Consider the following 22,908-nt stretch of genomic DNA (forward strand, 5'->3'; position numbering starts at 1 on the left):
GAGTTCGGGTCTCCTCTCTCCAGGAGCAAGGGCCCAGGTCACACAGGACTGGCCCAGCCCAGCTCCCCTGGGTTAGGGGTACCAGGATTTCCTCAGACCACCTCTCCTGGACGTTCCTACCCCTGGCTGGACCTGAGGAGGCGTCCAGAAGTCACGTGGCCCCTTCTTCAGCCTGAAAGCCCAAGGCTGTCTTGCCCGTCCTATCCACCAGCTGTGTGGGGTTGTCTGCTCTCCACCCCGCCCTCCCCCTCCCAGCTCTCCCAGACTCAGTAACCCTGACTGGGTGACATAAGGGGTGGCTGTCTGTCAGCTGTCCACTTCCAAGGTGCCTCTGTTTAGAGGGGAAAAAAAAAAAATCACACCAGGGGTTGAGTTAGCAGTTTGGGTCCTGAGAAGGAGTGGGGCTTATTCACCTCTTCTCTGGGCCCAACATCAGCCCTGGCTTAGGCAGGAGGTCCCTAGCCCCCCAACATTGGCTAGAAAGCAGGGCAGGAAGTCCAGAGAGGGGCAGCCATCAACTCAGGGAACACAGCACAGCAGAGCAAGCCGCTCTCTGAGCCATAGAATGAGAAGCCTCTCCCCCCCCCACATCCCGCCCCCACAAGCCCTGAGGGGCTGCCTTACACAGCCTCACTCAGACCTGGCCTCTGACACTCACCAAGATGAGGAGACATTCGTTGGCAAGTTCCTGGTGCTCCTGAATAGTGGACAGCACAGACAGCACCAGGCAGCTGAAGACCAGCAAAAATCTGCAAAGGCAGCAGGGAGAGGGTTAGGACTGCTGCACGGACAGGACTGGCAGGGGGTGGGGGGGCTGTGGAGTCACTGGAGGAGGGAAGCATGATTTGGGAAGAACTATCTGGAAAGCAGAATCAGAATCAGAGTCCCCTGAAGTTGTGGTTCTGTGCCCGACACCAGAGGGAGAAGCCCCCACGCTCTGGGCTACGGAGCTCACAAACACCGACCACCCTCTCAGCTGCCCTCGCTGCAGGCTGCCGCTCAGACAAGGTGCCACTCGGCTGTGGGTGGCAGGTCTGTCTGGGCTCGTGGTGGAAACAGACGGGCTCAAGGTCCCACAGTCAGGAAGCGCCTGTGGGCTCAGCCACTCACGGGTGGTGCCCTCAGGCCCTGGCTCAGTTTTAAGACTTTTCTTAAGAAAAGTAGCCCAGAGGTCAGCTGAGGGGCCAGGGAAGGTCAGTAGCCGACGGAGGGGTCCCTGCTCCCTGTGAATGCCAAGGTGGCAGGAGTATCGCTTCATTTGCAGAATGGGGACAATTGCCTCTGCCTTCGTGGGCTCTTAAGGAATTAAAGAATGAGGGAACTATGAAAGGACAGGAGACTAGGGAGGACAGGAAGAAGGGAAGGATGCAGAGGGGGATGGGGAATGAGGAGGGGGATCGGGCCTCAAGGCCTGCGACTCCCCTGAGGGCAGTGGGAAGCCCAGAAAGGGATGTTTAGAAATGGAAAGAACTTTATAACCCAGCTCATCCAACAGTTCCCTCAACCCCCGTTGCACACGTGAGGAAACTGAGGCCCAGACAGGGAAAGGGACTCACCCAAGGTCACTCAATATGTCCAGGACAGAGGTGAGATTAGAGCACGGGTTCCCCACTTCCCAGGGGATGGAAGCGGGGTAAAGGGCATGAGAAGAGAGGCTGGCGGCCTTGGCCACAACGTGTGACTAGGCAAGCAGGCCAGGCTGAGGGGCGCAGGCTGCAAATGGGGGAAAGCAACCGAGTCGGACTTCCGGAATCGCTCCTCTTTGGGAGGGGGGTGTGCTGGACGTGCATGTGCCCTTTGGAAGAGACTCCGGAGGGAATGGGCTTCTCTGGAAACACACCTCTTGTGAACTGACCCACAGCCTTCCCCAGATGTTCCCAGAGTCTCCCCACCTGGGACTGCATTCTGCCTGAAGCACCCCACCTTTGGGGCCTGCTGAGACTCTGCTCACCCTCTGCTCTGGGGGGCCGTGGGCATGCCCTCCCCCCCCGTTCCCTCTTCAGAATGCCCCTTCCCAGCGCTTGCCTGTGTGTATGTGGCACTTTCCACATAGCTTTATTTGTGTTCCTGTTACACGGTGGCAGGGGCATGGGCTCAGGGTCAGAGAGACTTGGGTTCAAATCCTGGTCCAGCTTGTACAGTGACCTACCCTGTCTGAGCCAGTCTCACATCTGTCCAGTGGGAGCTGATGGGAGGACAGACAGGGAAAGGACTTACACCCCTCCTTGGACAGGGGCTCCCAGCCTGCTTGGAGGGCAGGCTTAGCACTGCAAGCCAGCACATGCCCCTGGGTAGAGGAGGTAGGTGGCAGATGCTGGTAAAGGGTTTTGAATGAATGAGCGAGGAGGAGGCCTCCTTGGCCAGTTCCAGGCAAGAGCTGGGTCAGCAAAGACAGAAGGCCCAGGGAGAGGAGGCGGGAGGGCACCAGCATCTCATGCTCAATAATTAACCACAGAAAAACGCAACAGCCACATCCCCCAGGGAGGAGGACTGCCACTGAGCCCCGGGGCTCAGGGACCGAGGACCCCCGCTGAGGTCATCTCTTCCAGCCCCCTCCCCTGGGAAGGGCTGCAGCCAAATCTTGATGGGCCTTCACCCCAGCCCTGAACAGAAATCCTTCCGTCCCACTGCTCAGCTGACCTCAGATCCTCAGGTAAATGGGCCACACTAAGGGCTTCCTGCTGGGACTTTCAGAAGTTTATTTTCTCAACACTGTTCTTTCCATGTCAATAGTTACACATCTATAAAATGGACACATCACAATGGGTTAAATGAAAAAAGCAGATTATCAAATCGGAAGGGCAATGTGATCCTAATTTTTAAAATGTAGATATTTTTATTTTTATTTTTTAAAGATTTTATTTATCAGAGAGAGAGCGGCAGCCAGAGGGAGAAGCAGGTTCCCTGCTGAGCAGGGAGCCCGAAGTGGGACTCGATCCCAGGACCCCAGGATCATGACCTGAGCCAAAAGCAGACACTCAACCAACTGAGCCACCCAGGAGCCCCTCAAATATAGATACTTTTTTATATTCATACCAAGGGTCAGCAGGGCTTATCTCTGGGTGGCAAAATTAAGAGTGATTTGGCTTTTGTTTTGTTTTTTGCTTATCTGCACTTCCTCTCATTTTTTAGGAAAAACTGGAGTAGGGGCGCCTAGGTGGCTCAGACGGTTGAGTGCCCCACTCTTGGTTTTGGCTCAGGTCATAATCTTAGGGTTCTGGGATGGAACCCAAAGGGGCTCCGAGCTGGGCGTGGAGTCTGCTTGAGATTCTCTCCCTCTCCCTTTGCCCCTCCCCCCCCCACGCACTCTCTCTCAAAGAAATAAAATCTTTAAAAATAAATAAACAGGGGTAATAACAAACTCATAGGACTTGGAAAATGCATTTCCTTAAATATACAGAGATAGAGCCACCTTTAATCCTGTCCCCACCCCTTTCCCACAATGGCCTTTGCCATTTCACAGGTGTCAGGGTGTGGTGGTCTCCCCCCCGCTGGAGTCCAGCTCACATGTCCAACTGTCTGCTCAGCATCTCTTTCTCAGATGTCTGGTGGTCTCTCAAACCGAACATGTTCAAAACCAAACTCGACTTGCCCTCAAATCTTGTTCCCCTTCTATCTCCCCATCTCCATTAATGGCACCACCTGCCACCCAGGGGCTCAGGCCAAATATCTAAGAGTGCCTTTGATTTTTCCTTTCGCTGACTCTCCACCTCCTGTCCTTTAGCAATTCCTATTGGCTCTACCTTCAGAGTAAATCCCTGGACAGACCACAGCTCCCCACCCTGACTAAGCCACCACCATCTCACCTCCGACTGGCCTTCCCGCCTCCACTCTGGCCCAACTGTGACCCACTCTCTTCATAGCAGCCGGGGTGATCTTCCTACAACACAAAGCTGGAAATCATCACTCTCCTCAGAACTCTACCCTGACTTCCCGTCCCATTTGGAGAGCAGAAGCTAAACTTAGCGTGTGCAGGAAGGCCCTGTGAGCTCTGGCCCCCACCGCACCTCGCAGACTTGATCCTCTCCCCCACCCCACCTCCATCACTGCGCTCCAACCATCCTGACCTCCATGCCATTCCTGGAGCACCAAACTGATTTCCACCTCCAGGCTTTGCACTGGCTTTGCTGCTTCCTCTGCCTATTCATTGCTCCCTTACTCATCCAGGTCTCTGTTCCAACATCGCTTCCTTGGAGAGGCCTTCCCCAACCAGCCCCTCTCCAAAACAATGGCCCCATCCCCACTCTCTCTTTCTTTGCTCTGCTTTACTTATTTTTTCATAGACTGAGTAAATGAAGAGCAGAAATTCACATGAAACAAACATTAAAACATCATGTCACCAAAGCCCCCAGTTTGTATCCACTGAGAAGGCCCCCAAAGCTCTAAAGCACATCCCTCCCTGACCTGTTGGACACCCCAGCATCCTTCCGAGAAGGGAAGAGAAGGCAGGTCTCTGACCTTGACCAGCTCCATGTGGTGGACACTGTTTCAAAAGCCCCTGAGCTTCACCTCCCCTTCGTTCACACACTGGATGGGAGTTTCACCACCCTAGATGCTCAATACAGTGGAGCAGATACACTGAATCTGACAGAGAACATCTTGTGTCCCAGGCACTTGAATAATTATCCCCATCTTCCAGATGAAGAAATGGGGCCCAGGGAGGGACAGACTTGCTCCAAATCACACGGTGAATCAGTGTGATCTCTCAGCCTACCTTGGTCTTCCTGAGGGGTCCTCACACAGACCCCACTCTCGGGACAGTGGAAGGGAGCTCAATGTCTGGAGCTTAGGCAGAGAGGAGACAGAGAGAAGGAGCCGGAAGCCAAGGTGTTGCTGTGTCTGTCAGAACCAGCGTATGGCTTCATTCATGCGACAAACAAGGAGGAAGGATTGTCTCTAGCCCCCTCTGGGGCCTCAATTTCTCTGTCTCTACAATTATAGATAGTACACTATCAAGCTGGCTGGCTTGGCCTCTCTATAATTGCCCCAACAGAGACGTCAGACTGACATGCGCTTTCTGGAGCATCTTTGCCCATCATGTCTGGCTGCGATTTGGGGCCCGGGCCCTCCCTTGCCCGACCCAGGAGGCCGAGCTGGGACACATGGGTGCTGCCTGGCTGACTCTCCCCGGCTGGGCTGCACCCCACGCTGTGACTATCCCGCTCATTCGGGAAGGCAATAAGGAGATTAGGGACCGAACAGGTAGACAGTTTGCTTAGATCCGTGGTTCTCCACCTACAGCTGGTGTGGGAATCACCCAGAGGACTTGTTCAGATACTGACTTCTGGGCCTCACTCCTAGAATGTAAGTATGAGGTGGGACCTGAGAATTCGGATGTCTGTAAAGTTCCCTGGTGATACTGGTGCTGCTCCCCCCCCGGAACCACACTTTGAGGATCACTGACTCAGCAGCTAGGCGTGGTTGCGGCTGATTCAGTGATTAGCCAGCTCACGGCTTTTTGAACAACTGCAATTATTACTTTCCCCGCCTCACCCGCCCCCCCCCCACCTTCCTGAAATCACTGCAGAAACAGCCACAGGGCAAGGGGAGCCAGGATGGCCCTGCTGGGGATGTGGGTCTCATGCCAACATCAGCTTCACCCCCGAGTCACTGTGTGACCCCCCAAACTGCTCCTGCTGGCTGAGGGCTTCCTATTGGTCAGACACTGTGCCAAGCCCTCTACACGCTTATTTTTAATTACTTCTCACAACCACGCTGTGAGAGCAGAACCATAATCACACAAGGCTTATCAATGAGAAAACACAGGCTCAGAAAGGCAGACTATGACGGCTGCAAAACTCTGTGAATATACTAAAAAAACCCTGAATGGTGAGGGGGGGATTTTATGGTATGTGAATTAGAGCTCAGTAAAGCTGTTATTTAAAAGGAAAAAAAAAAAAGAAAAGAAAAGTATACTAGATTGTCCAAAGTCATAAGGTGGGGACCTAAACTCAAGTCCACCTGGACCACCAAGCCATACTACCCCTCTGGGCCTCAGTTTCCCTGCCTGCAACCTGAGGTGGGGGACATCAGCCTTATGACTCTCCAGCAGAGGGGCAGAAGGGAGAGGGTCTGCCAGGAGCTCAGGTCCAGATTCTCTGGGGATGTCCCCAGAGAGACAGATGCTTGGAGACTGAAGACATGGGGATGTGAGTCGGGGGTCACACAGCAGAAAAGGGATTATCTCCCAACCTCTGAGGTACGTTCACTTAAGACGTTGTTTGCCAACACTCAGCCAGGTTGATTATAAAGCCAGAAATGAATAACCCAGACCGCCCAAGAAATGAACAAGTATTGCAAAGCGATGACGTGATGGACGAGGGGATAACAGGTGCCAAGGGGCTTGGGGGAAGCCCTAAGACAGCTTTCACGGAGCCAAAGTGGAGGGATCTGTGAGGACTTGGGGGAGGTGACAGCCAGTGCCCCCAGCAGGAGAGCTGCGGGCACCAGGGCTGTGAGGGCCTGTCTACAGCAGTTCTGGATGGTGCGGGCCCAAAGTGAAGGCACTGTGGAGAAACCAGGGGGCAGGATCCAGGCATCATGAACGGCATCCTCGAGGCTACAGGGAGCCATTGGACAGTGTCGTGAGAGGAATGACATGTGTGATAGGTGTTTCAGGATTACCACTCGGGTAGTGTGGAGCATGGATTGGAGGAGGTGAGACTGATGGGGGAAAAGCAGATAGAAAGTTCCACAATCATTCAGATGAGAGACGAGGGTGACAGCACTAAAAAGAAGTGGACAGATGGAGGTTTCAGGGAGTAGGATTTGGTGATGATCGGGAAATGGGGACAAGGAAGGAGAATGACCCTCCTAGTTCTGGTGTGGGCACCAGGTGAATGAAGGTGCCGTGAGGGAGCAGAGATGGGAGACGCTGCTGGAGGGGCAGGTGGGGGCACACGGGCAAACACTCAAGGGCATGAAGAGAGACACCGGAGCCGGAAATGCAGATTTGGGGCACGGGCGGGGTAGAGGCCACAGTAGTGGCCGCGATGGCTCAGAGAGCATGCGGCACATTTCGAGGCGGACCCAGTGGGACCCCAGAGGCACAGAGGGAGGAGACATACTCCACCCCAGATGCGGATCGAGCTGCCAGCGAGACGGGAGGGAAACAAGGACAAAGAGGAGGCAGAGATGCCAAGCAAGGGGGTTTCAAGGAGGGAGCAAAATGAGTGTCAAGGGGCGCCTGGGTGGCTCAGTTGGTTAAGCGACTGCCTTCGGCTCAGGTCATGATCCTGGAGTCCCGGGATCGAGTCCCGCATCGGGCTCCCTGCTCGGCAGGGAGCCTGCTTCTGCCTCTGACCCTCCCCCCTCTCATGTGCTCTCTCTCTCTCATTCTCTCAGTCTCAAATAAATAAATAAATAAATCTTTAAAAAAAAAAAAATGAGTGTCAAGTGCTGCCAAGAGGTCAAACAAGATAAGGCCTGAAAAAATGTCCATTGGATTTGGTGACAAGTTGGTCCCTGGGCACATTGGCAAGGGCAGCAGAGGGAGCGGCGCAGGCCCCGGTGGGATGGAGAGGCAGAGGGGTGTGAGAAAGAGGGAACAGGGGCATACAGATAGCTAAAGACTGCCGGCACGGAGTAGATGCAGTGGCTGGAGAAGGATGTGGAGCACAGGGACTGGGCTTTGGTTTTTTATTTTAAGATGTGAGAGCCAGAGTGGAAGAAGCCAAGAGAGAGGGAGAAGTTGAAGATGGGGGAGAGGGAGGGAGTGATCAATGGAATGACGTCCCCAGGGCAGCGGGGAGGCTGGGATCCCGAGCATGGCAGGGCTGGTGCTGAGCAGAAAGGACCCTGCCATCTTGGGACAGGCGGCCAGGGGGAGGGGCTAGGTGGAACAGGAGGTTGGGGGACCGGGAGGCCAGAGTGCTCCCTGGGGACTGCAACTTCCTCTGCAGAGGTGGGGGAGGTTTGAACAGCCAGTGTGGAGGGAAGGGACTAGGCCCTGGGGAGGGGTCCCTGGGGAACACAGGACCTTTATCCCCTATCATAAGGATGGGAGGAAAGATCCAGAACATACAGGTGCTCCACATGTGCATTTTTTATTTGGTTTGGTTTGGGACTTTTTTGGTTTTGTTTTTAAGGCTTCATGATCCTGAGGGAGGAAAGCAGCCATGTGGGATGAGGGGCTACCCACACCCCCAACCAGGCCAAAGTAAATGCAGAACCAGGCCATGCCCCTTCCTTCCTCCTGGGCCTCCTTCCTTCTCTCCAGTGTCCCTCCTCCCAGATAGCTCTGCCAGTGTCTGCCACCTGCTTGGCCACCAGCTGGCTCCCTCATTTCTACAACTGGCCTTGGGAGTATGTGACCCCACCCAAACCAGGACCCCAAAGGCAAGTTTCTGTCTCCCCACCCGGGGACAGCGAGGGCCAGTCTGTCCCCATTCAGCCAAGGTTTCCGGAGGACAGAGGCCATAACCCCACCATCTTCCAGCAGAAAAGGGCTTCTTAAGCCCCAAACCAGAGTTGATACTGAACAAGGGACCTCAGCTAGACCTGAGGGGCTCCCCCTGACAGTGGGGTATGGTGTGGCCTGGAGGGCCCCAGGCTCGTCTGGGGAGAGCAGGCTCTTACTTTCTCTTGCAGGGGGATGGAGGGGAGGGGCAGTCGGCCAGGCCTCAGAGTGAGGCTCTTTCCAAGAATCCTCAGGGGCTGGGACGAGAAGTTTCCCCTGATCCAGCGATTCTAAATATGGCAAAGGGAGCAAAAGCACGTGACCCAGGGCCCCACACCAGGGCCGCTACTGCGGCCGCTGCTTCTCTGGGCCAGAGGCCTATGCTGGGGGCTCAGGGTTAGGGATGAGGTCTCAATGGAGCCTCAGTTTCCCTGTCCACAACATGAAGGTGGGGCACACTCAGTGAAGGCTAAAGTCCCTTCAGCCTTACTACTTTCCAGAGTAGGGTGGAGGGGAGAGGGCTGAGCCCTCAGCTCAGTTCCAGATTCTTTGAGGATGTCCCTGGAGGGACGGCAGTCGCCGGCACATAGTACAAAATATGAAAAAAATGCCCCCTCTTGGAGAAGCAATTCGAAAAAGGCGTTCCCTTTAGCCTGAAAAATTATAAGAAGTTGACCCCTGTGGACGGACCCACTAGAAACAGGCACCCCTTCTTCTGGGCTGACCGAGCCCTTAAGCATGGGCTGGATTTCAGTGCCACCAGCGTCTCCTTGGCCAGGCCCCTTGGCAGCGCACAGGGTGTACCAGGGCGTGGGCAGCCCCCGGGACAGCTCTGACAGCCACCGCAGCCCGGAAGGGCCAACCCTACGTGGTACCACCCGGCTCCGTGCCGCTCTCCTGGCCACCACTGATTCATCCAGAGCTGGACACTGACCCAAGAAAGGCCCCCCTCTAGGTCGGGCCCAGCCAGTCAGGTTGTCTTTCTCGGGAATGGAACGAAGAACCACAGAGGAAAGTTGGCAAGGGTGCAAAGAGAAACGGACACGAGGCTGCTGTTCCAGAATCTCATCCCCCTCCTCTGTTCTGTGAAGCCCCGACGTGCCTCCCTCCGTGATGCCACGAAATTCTTCCCTCTCCTGGCAGGAGGGGGTCCTATGCCTCCACATGCCCATTTGTCTTAAGCTAGCGTGAATGCTCTCAGTCCCACTAGGATGTGGCAGGCAGTGTCTTCTGGACCAGGTGTTTCATGAATCATAGCCTGGTCCTCTCCCACCTGGACCAGCTCCAAACCCTCCTACTCCTTCTCGCTGCTTCCCCCTGCCATGCCAGCCAGACTACCTGGTGCACCAGGTAAGTGGGCTGAGCAACATGTCAAGGGTGGGAACGAGGAGGGAGCCACCCATCTGTTTGGGGCTGGCCAGGCAGCGCTGACTCCTCAAATAAACAGGGAGCGTGGGCTCCCCAGCAGGAGGCCAGCGAAATGAAAGCGAAGTAAGGAGTGGAACACAGGCAGCCTGGATTCTGGAAGCTTAAACAAGAGAGCCAATGGGAACCTTCCCCTGGCTCCACCTGAGCAGCTCCATGTGGATTTGGGTGACTCAGTTCTACATTCTGGGCTTGGCATAAGATTTCCTTTGAACGAAGAGCTTTGCTGCTTTTTTAAAAAGTGTGAAATCCACCGACTTACAGGCTCAGGCCCAAGCTCCCAAGCACCAAGCACAGTTGCAAGGAAGGCCCTTCCTGCCCCACCACCTCACTCCCCACCGCGCAGAGCCCAACCCCGCACTGGGTACTCCATTGTCACACAGCCCTATCCCCCCCAACAGCCAGTGACTTCTCCCTCCCAATCTTTGCTCATGTCGTGTCTGCCCCTCCTCCAGGTGTGGCTGGGTTGGCGGGGGGAGCCCACCTCAGACTCCCTTCACTCCCCACCCCCCTCTCTATGCCCACCTCCATCATCATGGCATTTACTTCAACTGGAGAAAAGCTGTGGGAGGAACTGCCACCTCCCACAGACCAAGAGCTGGTTGAGGTCTTGTCCTTTCCACCTTGAATGCCCTGTGCCCAACTGAGAATGGGTGCTGGGCGAAAGCTCCCTGAGAGAAGGCACAACCTAGGCCCAGGATCTGTTGGGTGGTTGGGGAAAGCATTGAGAAGGTGACTTTTCAGCAGAGATCTCAAGGAAATGAGCGAGTGAGCCATGCGGGTATCTGGGAAAATAGCGTTCTGAGCAGAGAGAAAAAGCAAGTGCAAAAACCTGAGCCAGAGGGTGCCTTGTATGCTCCAGACCATCAAGAAAGGAGTGCCCCCAGAGTGGAGTGAGGAAGGGGGAGTGGTGGGCAGCGAGGGCAGAGAGGCAGTGGAAGTGGGAGGCAGATCATCTATTGGCTCCTGTGAGGATTTTGGCTTTTACTCCAAGTGAGATGCGGAGTTCTGAGCAGGGAGTAAGGCAATCTGACTTTCATTTGCAACAGCAAGGGCTGTTGGGTAGAGAGCAGTCAGTGGTGTGGAGTGGGGACGGGGAGGGGGTAATGGCATTTGCCCCCACAGCTGTATGATCCAAGCTAAAGATGCTGGTGACTTGTACTAGGGGGACGGATGTGGCAGGAGGGGACCAGATACTGACTCTATTTTAGCACAGAAAGATCCCTTACAGTGAATCAATCCTCTCATTTATACAGGGGAAACTGAGTCCCAGAGAGGGCATGACCTACCTGTGATCATACCCTAGAGCAGAGGCAGAGCTGGGTCTGGCCCCTAGATTTCCTGATTCCTAAGGTAATGTTCTTTTGATTTCTCCTCTTCCTGAAGGAGGACCCAGACACCTGCCCCTCACCCCCACCTCAAAAATTCCCTCATCTGAGCATGAGCAGCATTTCTTCCTGCCGCATGTGACAGGGTGGCACTGGGTTCAAGGATTGCCCAGGCCCCCAGCTACTTGAGCCTGGCAGGGGTCAGGGTCACCCCTAAGGAGCCTTCTGTCCTCTGAATCAGCAGAACCTTCCCAAAGGGGGGAGTGGGGGAGGGAGGGAAGAATCCAAGCCAGGGGAAAGAGCTCAGTCCCCAACACTTGGTTGTCAGCACTCCCGGAGTAGAGAGGGCACCAAGAGCTGACAGGGTGGAACAGGAGATTCAGGGAAGGCTGGGCCCCCTGGGGAGTCCAGGCCCCAAGGTTGAGCCCAGCCTGGGAGTGCTGCAGACTCAGCCAACTGAGAATCCCACCCAGTGGGAGGTTTAGGGGGCATAGTGGGGAGAGGTGTTTCAATGCCTTTGCTACCAGTAAGCAAAGCAGTATGCAAACTCATGGGCCACACTGGGGCAGTTGGTTACAGCTGTCCTGAGAGCCTCGCTCCCCATAGGGACCCTAAATCCGGGTCCAGCCAGACTGAATCCAGCAAGACTGACTCCGGTGGGCCCTGACAGCTGGAAAAGCTTTGCTGTATGACCTTGGGCCAGGAGTACAACTTCTCTGGGCCTGTTCCACAGCCAAGGTGGAAGGGTGGTTAGGAGGGTCTTACTTAGGCTGGAAGCCAGAAGTAGAATGCAGACATCCTTTCAGTTCTGCCTTTAATGGGAGAGGCCGCCCAGCCCCTAGTTCCAGCTGATTCAGAGTCCTCTAAGAGCCAGGAACCCGCGTGGGGGCTCTCTGCTCTTTGTCAAGGTTGGGGGCTGCAGAAGGTCAAGCACAGGGGTGTGGACAGGGCTAGGAACCTAGGTCGATGGGCTCTCTATCCTGACTCTGCACCACTCAGCTGAGGAGGTGGGAAGCTGTCTCTGAGTCTGGCTTTACGACTGAGGCAGGGTCTCTGAGGGCCCTATTTTTCACTCATCCATCTGGGACTAGTGATTTCAGCTTCCCCAAAGGGAAGTGAGGTCCTAGCAGCTCCCGAAGCTGCCAGTCCTGAGGAGCTTCTAGAATCTGAGGAGAGGATCTTTTACATTTCATTTGCATGGTGCTCATTTGCATGGAAAGTCTATCTCCAAAACTCCTCTACAATTGAATAATAATAGCAAGGAGGAGTCAGGGTAGACCAAAGCGAAACTTCCAAAAGCTCATTAACCACAGAAAGGGCGCTGGAGGTCAGGGAAGGGGACATATTGCACCTCTCTGGTCCTGACGCCCCCTCCTCTTCTAGCGGAGGAAGGCAGAACCCTACAAGTATCAGATCCAAAGGAAGAGGGCTTCAATTCAGCTCTGACCCTGATCTCTGCCAGGCTCAAGAATTCGGGGGACCTTGTCCTGTGGGACTTTGTCTTGTGGGACCTTGAGCAAGTGAGCTGGCCCACGCTGGGACTCAGTTTCTTCGTCTGTCTAATGGAGCCAGGGATCCCTGGTGCAGCACTCCGGAGGCAGGGGTCTGGCCCAGATGAACCCCGCGCTGAGGGGTTGCCGAAAGGCTCGGGTTCACTTAGGGACACAGAGGAGGCTGACTCCCGGCGGGACTCTTCGGGAGAGGGAGGGGCTCCTGGGAGGAGGGCCCTTGGGAGGAGGGCCCCGGGGGGGACTCCTCCCTCCGCACGGCCCGCTACTCGCTTCCCCTGCAGGGGCCCCTTCCTCTGCTGCCAACGCACAGCCGTTCGGCGCTCCGGGGTCCGCAAGGTCGGCCCCGCCTCCTCGGCGTAGCGGGGGGCTTACTGGAAGGGGCGGGACACCAAGGTGGGCGGGGCTCTGAGTCCTCCCCGGGAGGGGCGGAGCTTCGCCGACACCCGGCACCGCGCGCGGGAGGGGCGGGGGCGGCGCTGCGGCTCCGGTTACCTCCTTGCGGCCTCCCCCGCCCCGCCGGCTTCTTTTTCCGTTTCCAAATTAACAATTGAAAACGCGGCGGCCTGAAAGGCGAGCAGCGGGCCAAGCGGAAAGTGTGAAGGTGCCGCCGCGTCCCCGAGGACGGGGGCGGAGTGGGGGGCGCGACACCCTGACTGCCCGGGGCTCGCCCACCCACCAAAGCGACGTGTGGGCACTGAGCGCCCCAGGGCACAGAGGTGCCAAGGCCCCTAAGTCGGGTCTTGGCCTGATCCAGCCCCTCGTGCTGTCCTGGCCACTGCAGTGTCTCAGGACCCAGTGCCCAGGCTCTGGGTGGCGGAGGAAGGGGGGGCACCAGGGCTGGGTTACTACTCTCGAGGCTGAGTGCCCAGGAGGGTGCCAGGCAGCACCCTCATAGCACTGTCCTTAAGGGCTCCCAGAGTCAGCTAGGTTTGTGTGTGGCCTCAAGCAAGTCATTTCAGCTTAGAGAGACTCAGTTTCCTCATCTGGGAAATGGGGAGGGAAGATCCAGGGCTGGTTGTGAGGAATAAATGAAATGAGAAGATGCCTGCCGTTGGCCCACAGCGAACACAGTAGATAGCAGCCATTATTATCTCCGTTGATAATGATGATGATATTGAGTCCTTGGCACCCTTTCGCCTTCCTGTCCACCAGTGGAGAATACTGGAATTGACTGGTCTTTTCCTCCCCTCATTTCCTCAGGGCCTCCCCCAAAGCTCCACTTAACAGATAAAGAAACTGACGCCAGGAAGGTCCCTCATAAGGGGCTCCACGTCATTTGTAAGTGAAAAGAACCAGGGCCTGAGCCCAGATCTGACCCTCAGGCCTGGACTCATCGTACAGAGATGAATGGTCCCTGGGGTCAGGGCCCTGGGCACTGGACCCCCCTCATCAGTGTTCTCAGACCTGGGTACTGATCCTAGGACAGCTGGAACAAATGAGTGAGTAATGGAGAAAGTCCCCTCTCTCAGGCAGGCAAGAGCATGGACCAGTGAGCCAGAGGGTGGACACCAGGGAAAGGTACAGTTTCTGGTTCCCTCAGGCCCCCGTAATGTCAGCTCCATGAATGAGCGACCTTCTATCCTGTTCACCACTATCTCTCCCACACCTAGAACAGGGCTTGGTGCATTATAGGTCATCAATAAATATTTGTTGAGTGAATAAGTGAATGAATGAACAAACAGGTCCCCTCTTATACAACTGTAGCCTCCCACTCGCCACCGGTGTGAGGTGGTCTTCCATAGGGAGGTGGGTTTGGGGTGAGGTGCCCTTCTCCCCAGCGTGGAGACACAGGGCCATAGAATGGGGGGAGGAGACAGAAAGCAGGAGGAGAAGATAGAGGAAGAGATTCCAGAAAGCAGAGTGGAGATCAGCTCTTACTTCCTAGCCTCCCACTTCCCACTCCTGTCCATCCAGGGACTAATCCCTTTCCCCCTCCCTCCAGCCACTTCTTCACTGACTGCCATGATTCTAGCTCCATCCCCACCCCAACCCTAGTCCACTTACCTCCTGCTGTCTGAGTGCTCCCACCCCATTTACAATCCTATAATGGCTCCTTACTATGTACCATCTAAAATCCAAGCTCCTCAACCCAGAGTTTGAGGCTGTAAACACACAAGCATCAGCCACACTCCACCCCTCCATACGCTGTACATTTCTACCCTGGTGACTTTTGTGCTCTCTCCCCTCCTTGGGATGGACCCCCTTCCTCCCCAAGAATCCCTGCTCTGCTTCGGGAAGCCGTGCTCCCCCAGCCCCTTGGGATTCCTGGCCCTTCTGGGTACCCCTGGACTCCCTTGTGCTGAGGCTGTTCCTGCCTCTGTCCATCCCCCACCCACCACCACCTCATTAGGATCCATCCACCAAGGGCAAGGCCACTTGTGACTTCCCCACATCCCCCAGGCTGGCCGATTAGATGCTCAGACACTATCTGGGAGGGAACAGAAAGACCCAGGTCCCCAGGGCCTTGAGCATCAGTGAGTCAGGACTTTCCCACTGTTCTATGAAGCCTCAGGGCTCTGGGTAAGGGCATCTTAGGGTGGCTGCAGAGGTGGGTAGGTGGAGTGAGGACCATTGTGAGCCCACCCCAAACACTGGCAGCACTGGGGAAAGGGTCCAGATGGGGACCCACAGACTATTAGTCTAAATATTGAAAAATTTAAATCAAGCTAACAAGTTGTTAGCTAAAATATGTTCCACCCTTCCTGACACATACACCTTCGTAACAATCTGGAAGGCCAGGTTTGAATTTAAGATCTTGGACTCTTTGGAGTGCCATGCTGGAATCTGGCAGGAAGGGTTGCGACCCTCCAGCCCCCAGCCCACGTTGTGGCCTCTTCTCTTCCTGCACTGGGCTCATCCCTCACCAGGAGTGGCGTGAGGTACACTCCTGTGGGTGCCCTCGCCTGCTCTTCCACGCTCCATCTCCACTCGCTGCAGACAGCTGCCCTTGGTTCTAGAAGTGCTCACATACCTTGGCGCTTGGAATGATGAGCCAGGAAAGAGGCCTATACAAACCCTGGAGGCAGGCACAGGGATCTGGGGGCCGGGAACTGCAGGGTTACCTGGAATGTGTTCTAGAATAAGCAGGGCTGTGTAAGACTCTGAGCTGGTGGTATGCAGAGCCTTACAGGCTGAGTGGGCAGGATTCTGGGCCCCTACCCTTGAATCCACCTGGAGAGATGTCGCTTTGATATGTTTTATACATTGTGCTCCTGCGTCACATTTCATCTAAAGAACCAGATCTACTGCGTAAAACAGTTTGCAAAGCACTAATCTCGCCCCTCCCCTCCTACTGAACACAGAGGTAGCTAAGGCTATGGGGGGCCAGTGACCACAGTCATGTAGGAGGTTAGAGCAAATCCAAGGCTCCTGCCTCCTGCCCAGGCCTTGGCCTCCATGAGCACTTTTCTGATCTGCAAGATCCAGTGCCTGCAATGGAAAGGCTGTTGGGAGGAAAGAGTGCCCAGTCCCTGGCGGGGTCTGAGCAGGCCGGCTGCTGAGGCCCCCTGCCCTGACCGCAGCCTGGACCCTCCACTCAGGTTGCCCAGCTCAGGCGTGAATTGAGAGGCCAGACCAGGCCTGAGAAGGAGAGGGAGTCCTGGTATAAATAACTGTGGGGGGCCGGGATGTTTGGGCCTGTCTCCTGGGCTACGGCTGTGTTTACTGCCCAGCGAGGGGGGGCAGAGCCCACACATTTGCCTCCCTGACTTGTAGCCAAATTTCTCCAGGAAGGGGTGGCCCAGGATTAGCCCCAAATACTCCAGCTCTGCACCCCCATGAGGTCCTCCCCCTAACTTTGCCCAACATGGGCCCTAAACCCCCCCTGACATTGCCCCCACCCTTCAGCCCCAAATGCTGCACAACATGGTGTCTCCATTAGCCCCAAATGCCCCAGAATTTGCCCCCATAAGTCTCAACTCTGCTCAGATCGTGGGAGGGTGAGGAGCATGAGTATGGCAGAGGAAGGCCCCAAGCAGAGGAGCTGGGTATGTGCCAGGGATCTGAGCTGGGGCCACTGGGCAGGGGAGGCAGAGACAAACCTCTCCCACGGCCCTGGCCAAGACAGAGTAGGGCAGCAGACCCCAGATTAGGATAGTGCAAATCCCTCTTCCCAGCCCAGTGCCCATCCCATGCCTGTCATGTGCAGGGCATTAGATGGCCAGACCCCAGCGTGGGCAGGACAGGCAGGTGCCCTGTTGGTCATGCTGCGGCCAGCTCCTTTCCCTAGCAAAAACCCTCAGTGCAGGATGTCAAGGGGGTCCCTTTCCCCATGGGGGGACAGCAGCTGCAGTCTGCTCAAGCATGGAGGCACAGGGGTTGACAGGAGCTGAGTTCCAGCCTGCGGGCCAGCCCTGCCTACCAACCCCCCCACACACACACACTCTGCCCAACTGATTGATGGGTCTTGCTTGAGACACTAAGCTGATATTCACTGAGAGCAGAGCCTCAAAGTCGGGGCTGTGTCTATCAGGGGCCTTAGGTGCCTGGACACCCGAGCTCTAGGCCCATATGAGGCACTTCCTAGCTGAATGACCTTGGGCAAGTCACTTCTCCTTTCTGAGCTTCAGTGTAATATAGCGTAACAATATCTTCCTCCAGGGTTGTTAAGAACTGAGTGGGATGCAGTGAGCAAACATTAATTAAGCCCCACAGTGGGCTGGCATGGTTCCAAGTGCTTTGTGGACCATCCAGTGGGAGAGGGGGCATCCTTCTCAAGACAAGGTAGCATTTTGGATCCAGAGGCTCAGGCTCAGGGATGTGATGGGGCCTGCCCAAGACCACCCAGAGGGAACCTGAGCCCACGTGAGCTCTGAGGAAAGTTTTTCAGTTATTTATCTGTCTTGGGGACAACTGAAACTCTTGAGCTAAGCTGGGCTCCAGTCTGGGCTCTGCCACTGACCTAAGTTTAGTCCGTGCCCTGTTCTGGGCCTCAGTTTCCCCATCAGTAGAATAAGGAGAGAGGGTAAGACCAGTGATTTCTGCTTTCTATTGAGCTGCAAGACAGGGAGGGGACAAAGAGGTGGGGCAGGCCGAGCCACCTAGGTTCAGCCCCTTTCTCAAGGGCACCGCACCCCTAGCTGGGCCAAATCCTTGGGGGCTCTCATGAGCCTGTCCTAAGGCTGCTGTTCTGGGGACCCCCATAGAGCCTAAGCCCGTATCCCCAAGCTCCTTGCCCACAGCCTCAGGGCCTGCACCCATACCCTCTGCTTCCAAGGGCGCCTCAGCTCAGCCACACACAACTACCCCCAGGCCAACAGGCCAACCTTTGAGCATAAGCAGCTCAAAGTCCTACAGGCAAAGTCCTAGGGCTTCAGGCCAGGTCCAGCCAGGCCTTGGCAGGGTTAGTGGGCAGCTCCAGAGGAGCCGCTCAGGGGGCTGGGCCATGAAGGGGAAGGCAGAGGGGAAAGGAGGCCAAGTGGAGGGCATCCCCGTGGCTCCCTGCCAGAGTTCTCCCCCGTACCATCCTCCTTGTGAGATCCAGGAAGATGTTTCTAAAATACCAATCTGCCCAGGGCATTCCTGTCTTCAGTTCCTTCCTGGACTCAGTCTCCTCCAAGAAGTCACTGCTCCTCAGCCTGGCATCCTCAGCTCATGTCCCAGCCTCTTCTCTGCATACCTCCTGCCCCCTCCAGGCTCCCACTCTCCTGACCTCTTGGACATCTTTGCAACATGCCATGTTTAGCGTCACCTCTGGGCTTTGCCCATGCTAGTCCCTCTGTCTTGAATGCTGTTCCATGCTCCTTTTTGCCTGGTTGACTCCTACTCCTATTCATGTTGCAGGTCTCAACTTAAACCTCTTCCTCCAGGAAGCCTTCCTAGCCATGCCCACTTTGGGGCTGGGTTTGGCCCCTCTGTGCTGGGCTCCTACAGGACTCCGCACCTGCCCAGACAGTTGCCAGCCCCTGGCCCATTTCCCTAGGGACCGAGGGAGGGTCTGATTCACTGCTCTGTCCCCAACATCTGGGATAGTGGCTAGCCCCAAGGGACTGCCGGTGAAGGCTTCCCAATGAGAGAGCAAGTTCCCAGTGCAGAACTGGGGTGGAGGACAGAAGCATGAATTTTAAGGCTCAACTGGTCCTCATATCGGCCACAGGCCCACGGGGGCCAGTTCGGCATAATACGGTGGGCCAGGACATACCCCTAGCACTGGACTTCGGGGCTTTGAATCCTGGCCCTCCTACCTACACCCAGGCAAGTTTCTCAATCTCTCTGTGCCTCAGCCGCCTTAGCTGGGAGATGGGCATAACCACAGCCCCCACCTCATCCGGGTGTTGAGAGGAAAAGGGGCCAGGAGCCACGGTGAGTTCTTAGAGCGGCAAATACTATTGCAAATACTATTATGTTCCCATTTTGCAGATAGGAAACCTTTGCTGGTGCCAGGTCAGTGCTCATTAAAAAACATTTGCTGGGGCGCCTGGGTGGCTCAGTTGTTCAGCGTCTGCCTTCAGCTCAGGTCATGATCCTAGGGTTCTGGGATCGAGCCCCGCATCAGGCTCCCTGCTCAGCGGGAAGCCTGCTTCTCTGTCTCCCACTCCCCCTTCTTGTGTTCCCTCTCTCACTGTCTCTCTCTGTGAAATAAATAAATAAAATCTTTAAAAAACATTTGCTCTTAGTGTCCCTCTTATTATCGAGAGCCCCAGCAGGAGAGGGAGACTGACGCACCGGGGAGCGGGGGGAGTGACCGCTGGAGGCCACCAGCAGGAAGGTGGCCTTCCCGCCCCAACCCACATCCCCACATACCACATGAGTGTCCCCCCGCCACACACACTGACTGCAACCCCGAAGACCGGCTCACACCAGAGTCCTTGCACACTCAGCCTTAAACTGCCACCCTCCTGGGCACTCAGCACCTACTGGGGGTGTGACAAAGCCACATGCTTAACCCTCCCGCGTCAACGTCCTCTTCTGTGTGACGGGGTAATAACAGTGCCCACCTCCTGGGGCTCTTGGATGGATTAAATGAAGTGGGATATGGAAAACATTTGGCACAATCCCGGTATAGGTTAGACTAGGGATGTTCTTAGCGTATGACACACGGGGTTCAAACTCGGATCCTGGCTCCTGCTAAGTGCACCGTGGTCCTGCGGCCCCGGGCCCCAGAAAAGAGGGAGATAAGCCCATGAAAGGTACAACAAGCCCTCTGTGCTTCACGGGCATTTGTGGTTTCTGAGGTACTTGAGCAGGAAGTTATCATTCCACGTGGAAAGAAGCTGGTGCCTAGGAGACATTGAGCCCCTGCCCAGAAGCACAGGCGGCAGTTGAACCCCAGCAGCTGACTCCTGCTCCAGTGCTCCTTTAACTGAGGAGTGAGCCCTGATTCTGGCTGACCCTGTGAGCACCGACCCCGGGGCCAGTCTTGGCTAGGGCCCTGGGCTGGTCCTCACCCCTCTCCGCTCTCCGGGGCTGACAGCGCCGGAGGCCCAGGCGGCGTAGGTAACAAGGCTGAGCGCTCCTCCATCCCCCCAATCCTTCCATCCCCACCCAGACGCTTGTGGCCCTCCCGCCCAGGAGGGATGAGGCAGGAAGGCGCCCAGACTCAAGGATTTCATGCACTGGTGAAATTTCCAAAGAACACTTGGGGACTGGTTGTCAACTTTTTATTTTGCCAAGTAAGGACATTTGAAAAAATAAAATTCCCAGCCCCATCATTTCATAAAAGAAAGGACATAATCTCAGACTAAAAGTCCTTTAAATGGAATAAATTTAGCCTTATGAAAAAATCACCACATTGTCCTTATTTCCCTGGATTTTGCCTTAGGCCACTGAGAACCGCATGGATCGGCTGACATATCTGAGAGGCACTCGGAGCTTGGGCTTGGGAGTCACACAGGCATGGATTCGAATCCTGACTCCACCATGGACAAGCAGTGTAATCGGGTGCATGTTATTTTCCCCTCTCTGAGCCTCACTTTCCTATCTGCAAAATGGGAACATAATAGTATTTGCAAAACGCCAGCTCCTGGGAAGAAATCAGGCAAGCCGTGGCTCCCAGCCAGGGGTGCCTCCCTGTCTCGTCACTGCCTGTGACTCCCCATTGCCCACGGGGCAAAGCCCACCTCCATCACTTGATGATCCAGGACAGGGTAGACAGAGGAAGGGAGTTCCACCTCAAAGCCTTTGCTCCCATTGTTGCCTCCAAGTGGCGTGCACTTGGGATAAAAATCACACCAGCTTCCGGCTCGGTGCCTGCACACAGAGAACCTGGGGTCCTTTCTCCAATATCCCTCTAGTTGGCACAATGCTTCTCGTCCTTATAACCGGCCTCAATGCCACCTTCAGTCCCCGGCTCGGCAAACATTTACAAATCACCAACCACATGCCAAGCACGGTGCTCAACCCCCACCTCCCAGACCTCACAATCCGATGCAGAAGAACCCACAGGGCTGGGTGAGCAGGGCTCCGGGGAAGGGTCCCCCATTGAGCCTGGGGTGGAGCGGGGAGTGATTCCAAGAAGAGGTGGTGCTCCAGCTGAGAAGTGAAGGATGAAGAGGAGTTCACTAGATGATGGATAGGCCGGGGGAGGGAGTTTCAGGCCAAAAGAAAAGCACAAAGAGCATTAAACAGCACATTTTGGGGACACTACAAGTTGCTTCTTAGGTGAGCAACAAAGGATGCTTGAGGGACGCCGGGGTGGCTCAGTTGGTTAAGCGTCTGCCTTCCGCTCAGGTCATGATCCCAGGGTCCTGGGATCGAGCCCCGCATCCGGCTACTCAGCAGGGAGCCTGCTTCTCCCTCTCCTCCCTGCTTGTGCTCTCTTGCTATCTCTGTCTCTCTCTCTCTCAAATAAATAAATAAAATCTTAAAAATGCTTGAGGGAGGGGATTCCTGACTTGGGCAGTGAGGGGTAAGGGAGTCACTGTCGGGGGGACTGGGGAAGCGTAGATCAGAGGGAGAGGCTGAGTTTGAGGTGCCCACAGGATGAGGGGGCAACGTGTCCACAGGAAGCTGCAGGGGATGAAACTGCAGAGGGCCAGGCTTTCATCCCAGAGGGGACCCCCAGTGTCACAAGAGTACATGAGGGCGCTCCCCACCCACACAAAAACTCTGTACAGTGAGGAGGACACAGGACAGAGCCCTGAGGAACCCCAACATTCAACGGGCAGAGAGAGAAGAGCCAGAGAGGCCGATTGAGGAGAGTCAAGGGAAGGCCCAATGGGCTTAGACCCTCAGGGGCAGCATGGCAGCATCCCCGGGAACCCCGGCCTGGGTTTGAATCCTACCTCTACCCCATATCAGCCATGTTGACTTGGGGCCTTCATTCCCCTCTCTGTAAAACAGGGCTGATTTATTTCTTACAGCAAGGAGAATAAAGGGCAGTGGGGAGAGGGCCGACAGCCTGGGGCGGCCTTCAGCGCACCCCCAGGCTGCACCTCCCTCCCGCTCCTGGGCCCTGGGGCCCCCTTTCCTCCCGTCCTCTGTCCCCCCACCAGACTGCCAGCAGGCCCCGGAAGTGGGGAAATTAGACGAGTGAGTGAACTCAGGTGGAATTCTGAGGGAGACATCCCTCGGTCCCGGGCCACTCCAGCACAACCCCCATCTCCTGAGGGGGCCTGTGTGCACTGTGTCCTCGGGCAATCAGGTCCTTTCTCCTGGCCTCAGTTTCCCCATGTGTGCTAAGAAGCCACAGCTCTGCTTGAGCTCCGAGCCCTTTCTGGTTCTGATGCTCTGCAGCAGGACGAGATGAGAAGCCCTATTTCTGCCCCAGGAGAGGAGATCCCACAGGAGTCTGGGTCCCCATTATGCCCAGGGACTGGTCCCTCTGGAAGAGGGTGGCAGCCGGGCCAAGGAGGGCAGGAGCAGAGGCACCCGGAATTGTGCTGACCAAGCTCTTCCTTCCCCCCTCCTTTGCTCCCTGCTCCCTCCCCTCCCAGGGGACAGCCGAGCCCAGCAAAAAATAAACCCAAAGACGGTGACCTGGGGAGGCCTGAGGCTCCCAGGGAGGCATGGCAGGGAAGGAAGGGTGGCAGAGAGGCAGCCTGTGACCACTCCCCCCCAAAGCCGAGGGGCATCTGCTCTGACCCCTCTTCCCCACCCCCCAGAGCTCGGCTCAGAGGGAGCAGGTTCTATCTACTCTCCATCCTCACCCTGTGAAGAAGGGGTGCTACTTGCTTGACAGGGATAATTAGCAGAGTAAATCTTGTCCAGGCCAGCTAGACATGGGTCCGAAAGTTTTGGGAAGGGTACCCCAGGGAATTTCACTCTACCTCCTGGTTATTGGGCAGTCCTTCCTACTGTCTGACCTCCA

The 22,908-nt window shown here is 55.9% G+C and overlaps 1 protein-coding gene across 1 annotated transcript in view; it reads right to left on the minus strand.

The window, feature by feature from the left end:
- Nucleotides 1-22,908, minus strand: part of KCNQ4 (potassium voltage-gated channel subfamily Q member 4) — a 52,906-nt gene that overhangs the window by 22,729 nt on the left and 7,269 nt on the right. Inside the window, 1 exon segment of the mRNA XM_045897961.3 lies at nt 659-749. Within this exon segment, the coding sequence (XP_045753917.1) occupies nt 659-749 (91 nt within the window).

The sequence above is a fragment of the Mirounga angustirostris genome, unplaced genomic scaffold, assembly GCF_029215605.1.
Source record: "Mirounga angustirostris isolate CCGP_5_RB_7025 unplaced genomic scaffold, mMirAng1.0.hap1 SCAF_4, whole genome shotgun sequence".
In the NCBI taxonomy this organism is placed as follows: Eukaryota; Metazoa; Chordata; class Mammalia; order Carnivora; family Phocidae; genus Mirounga; species Mirounga angustirostris.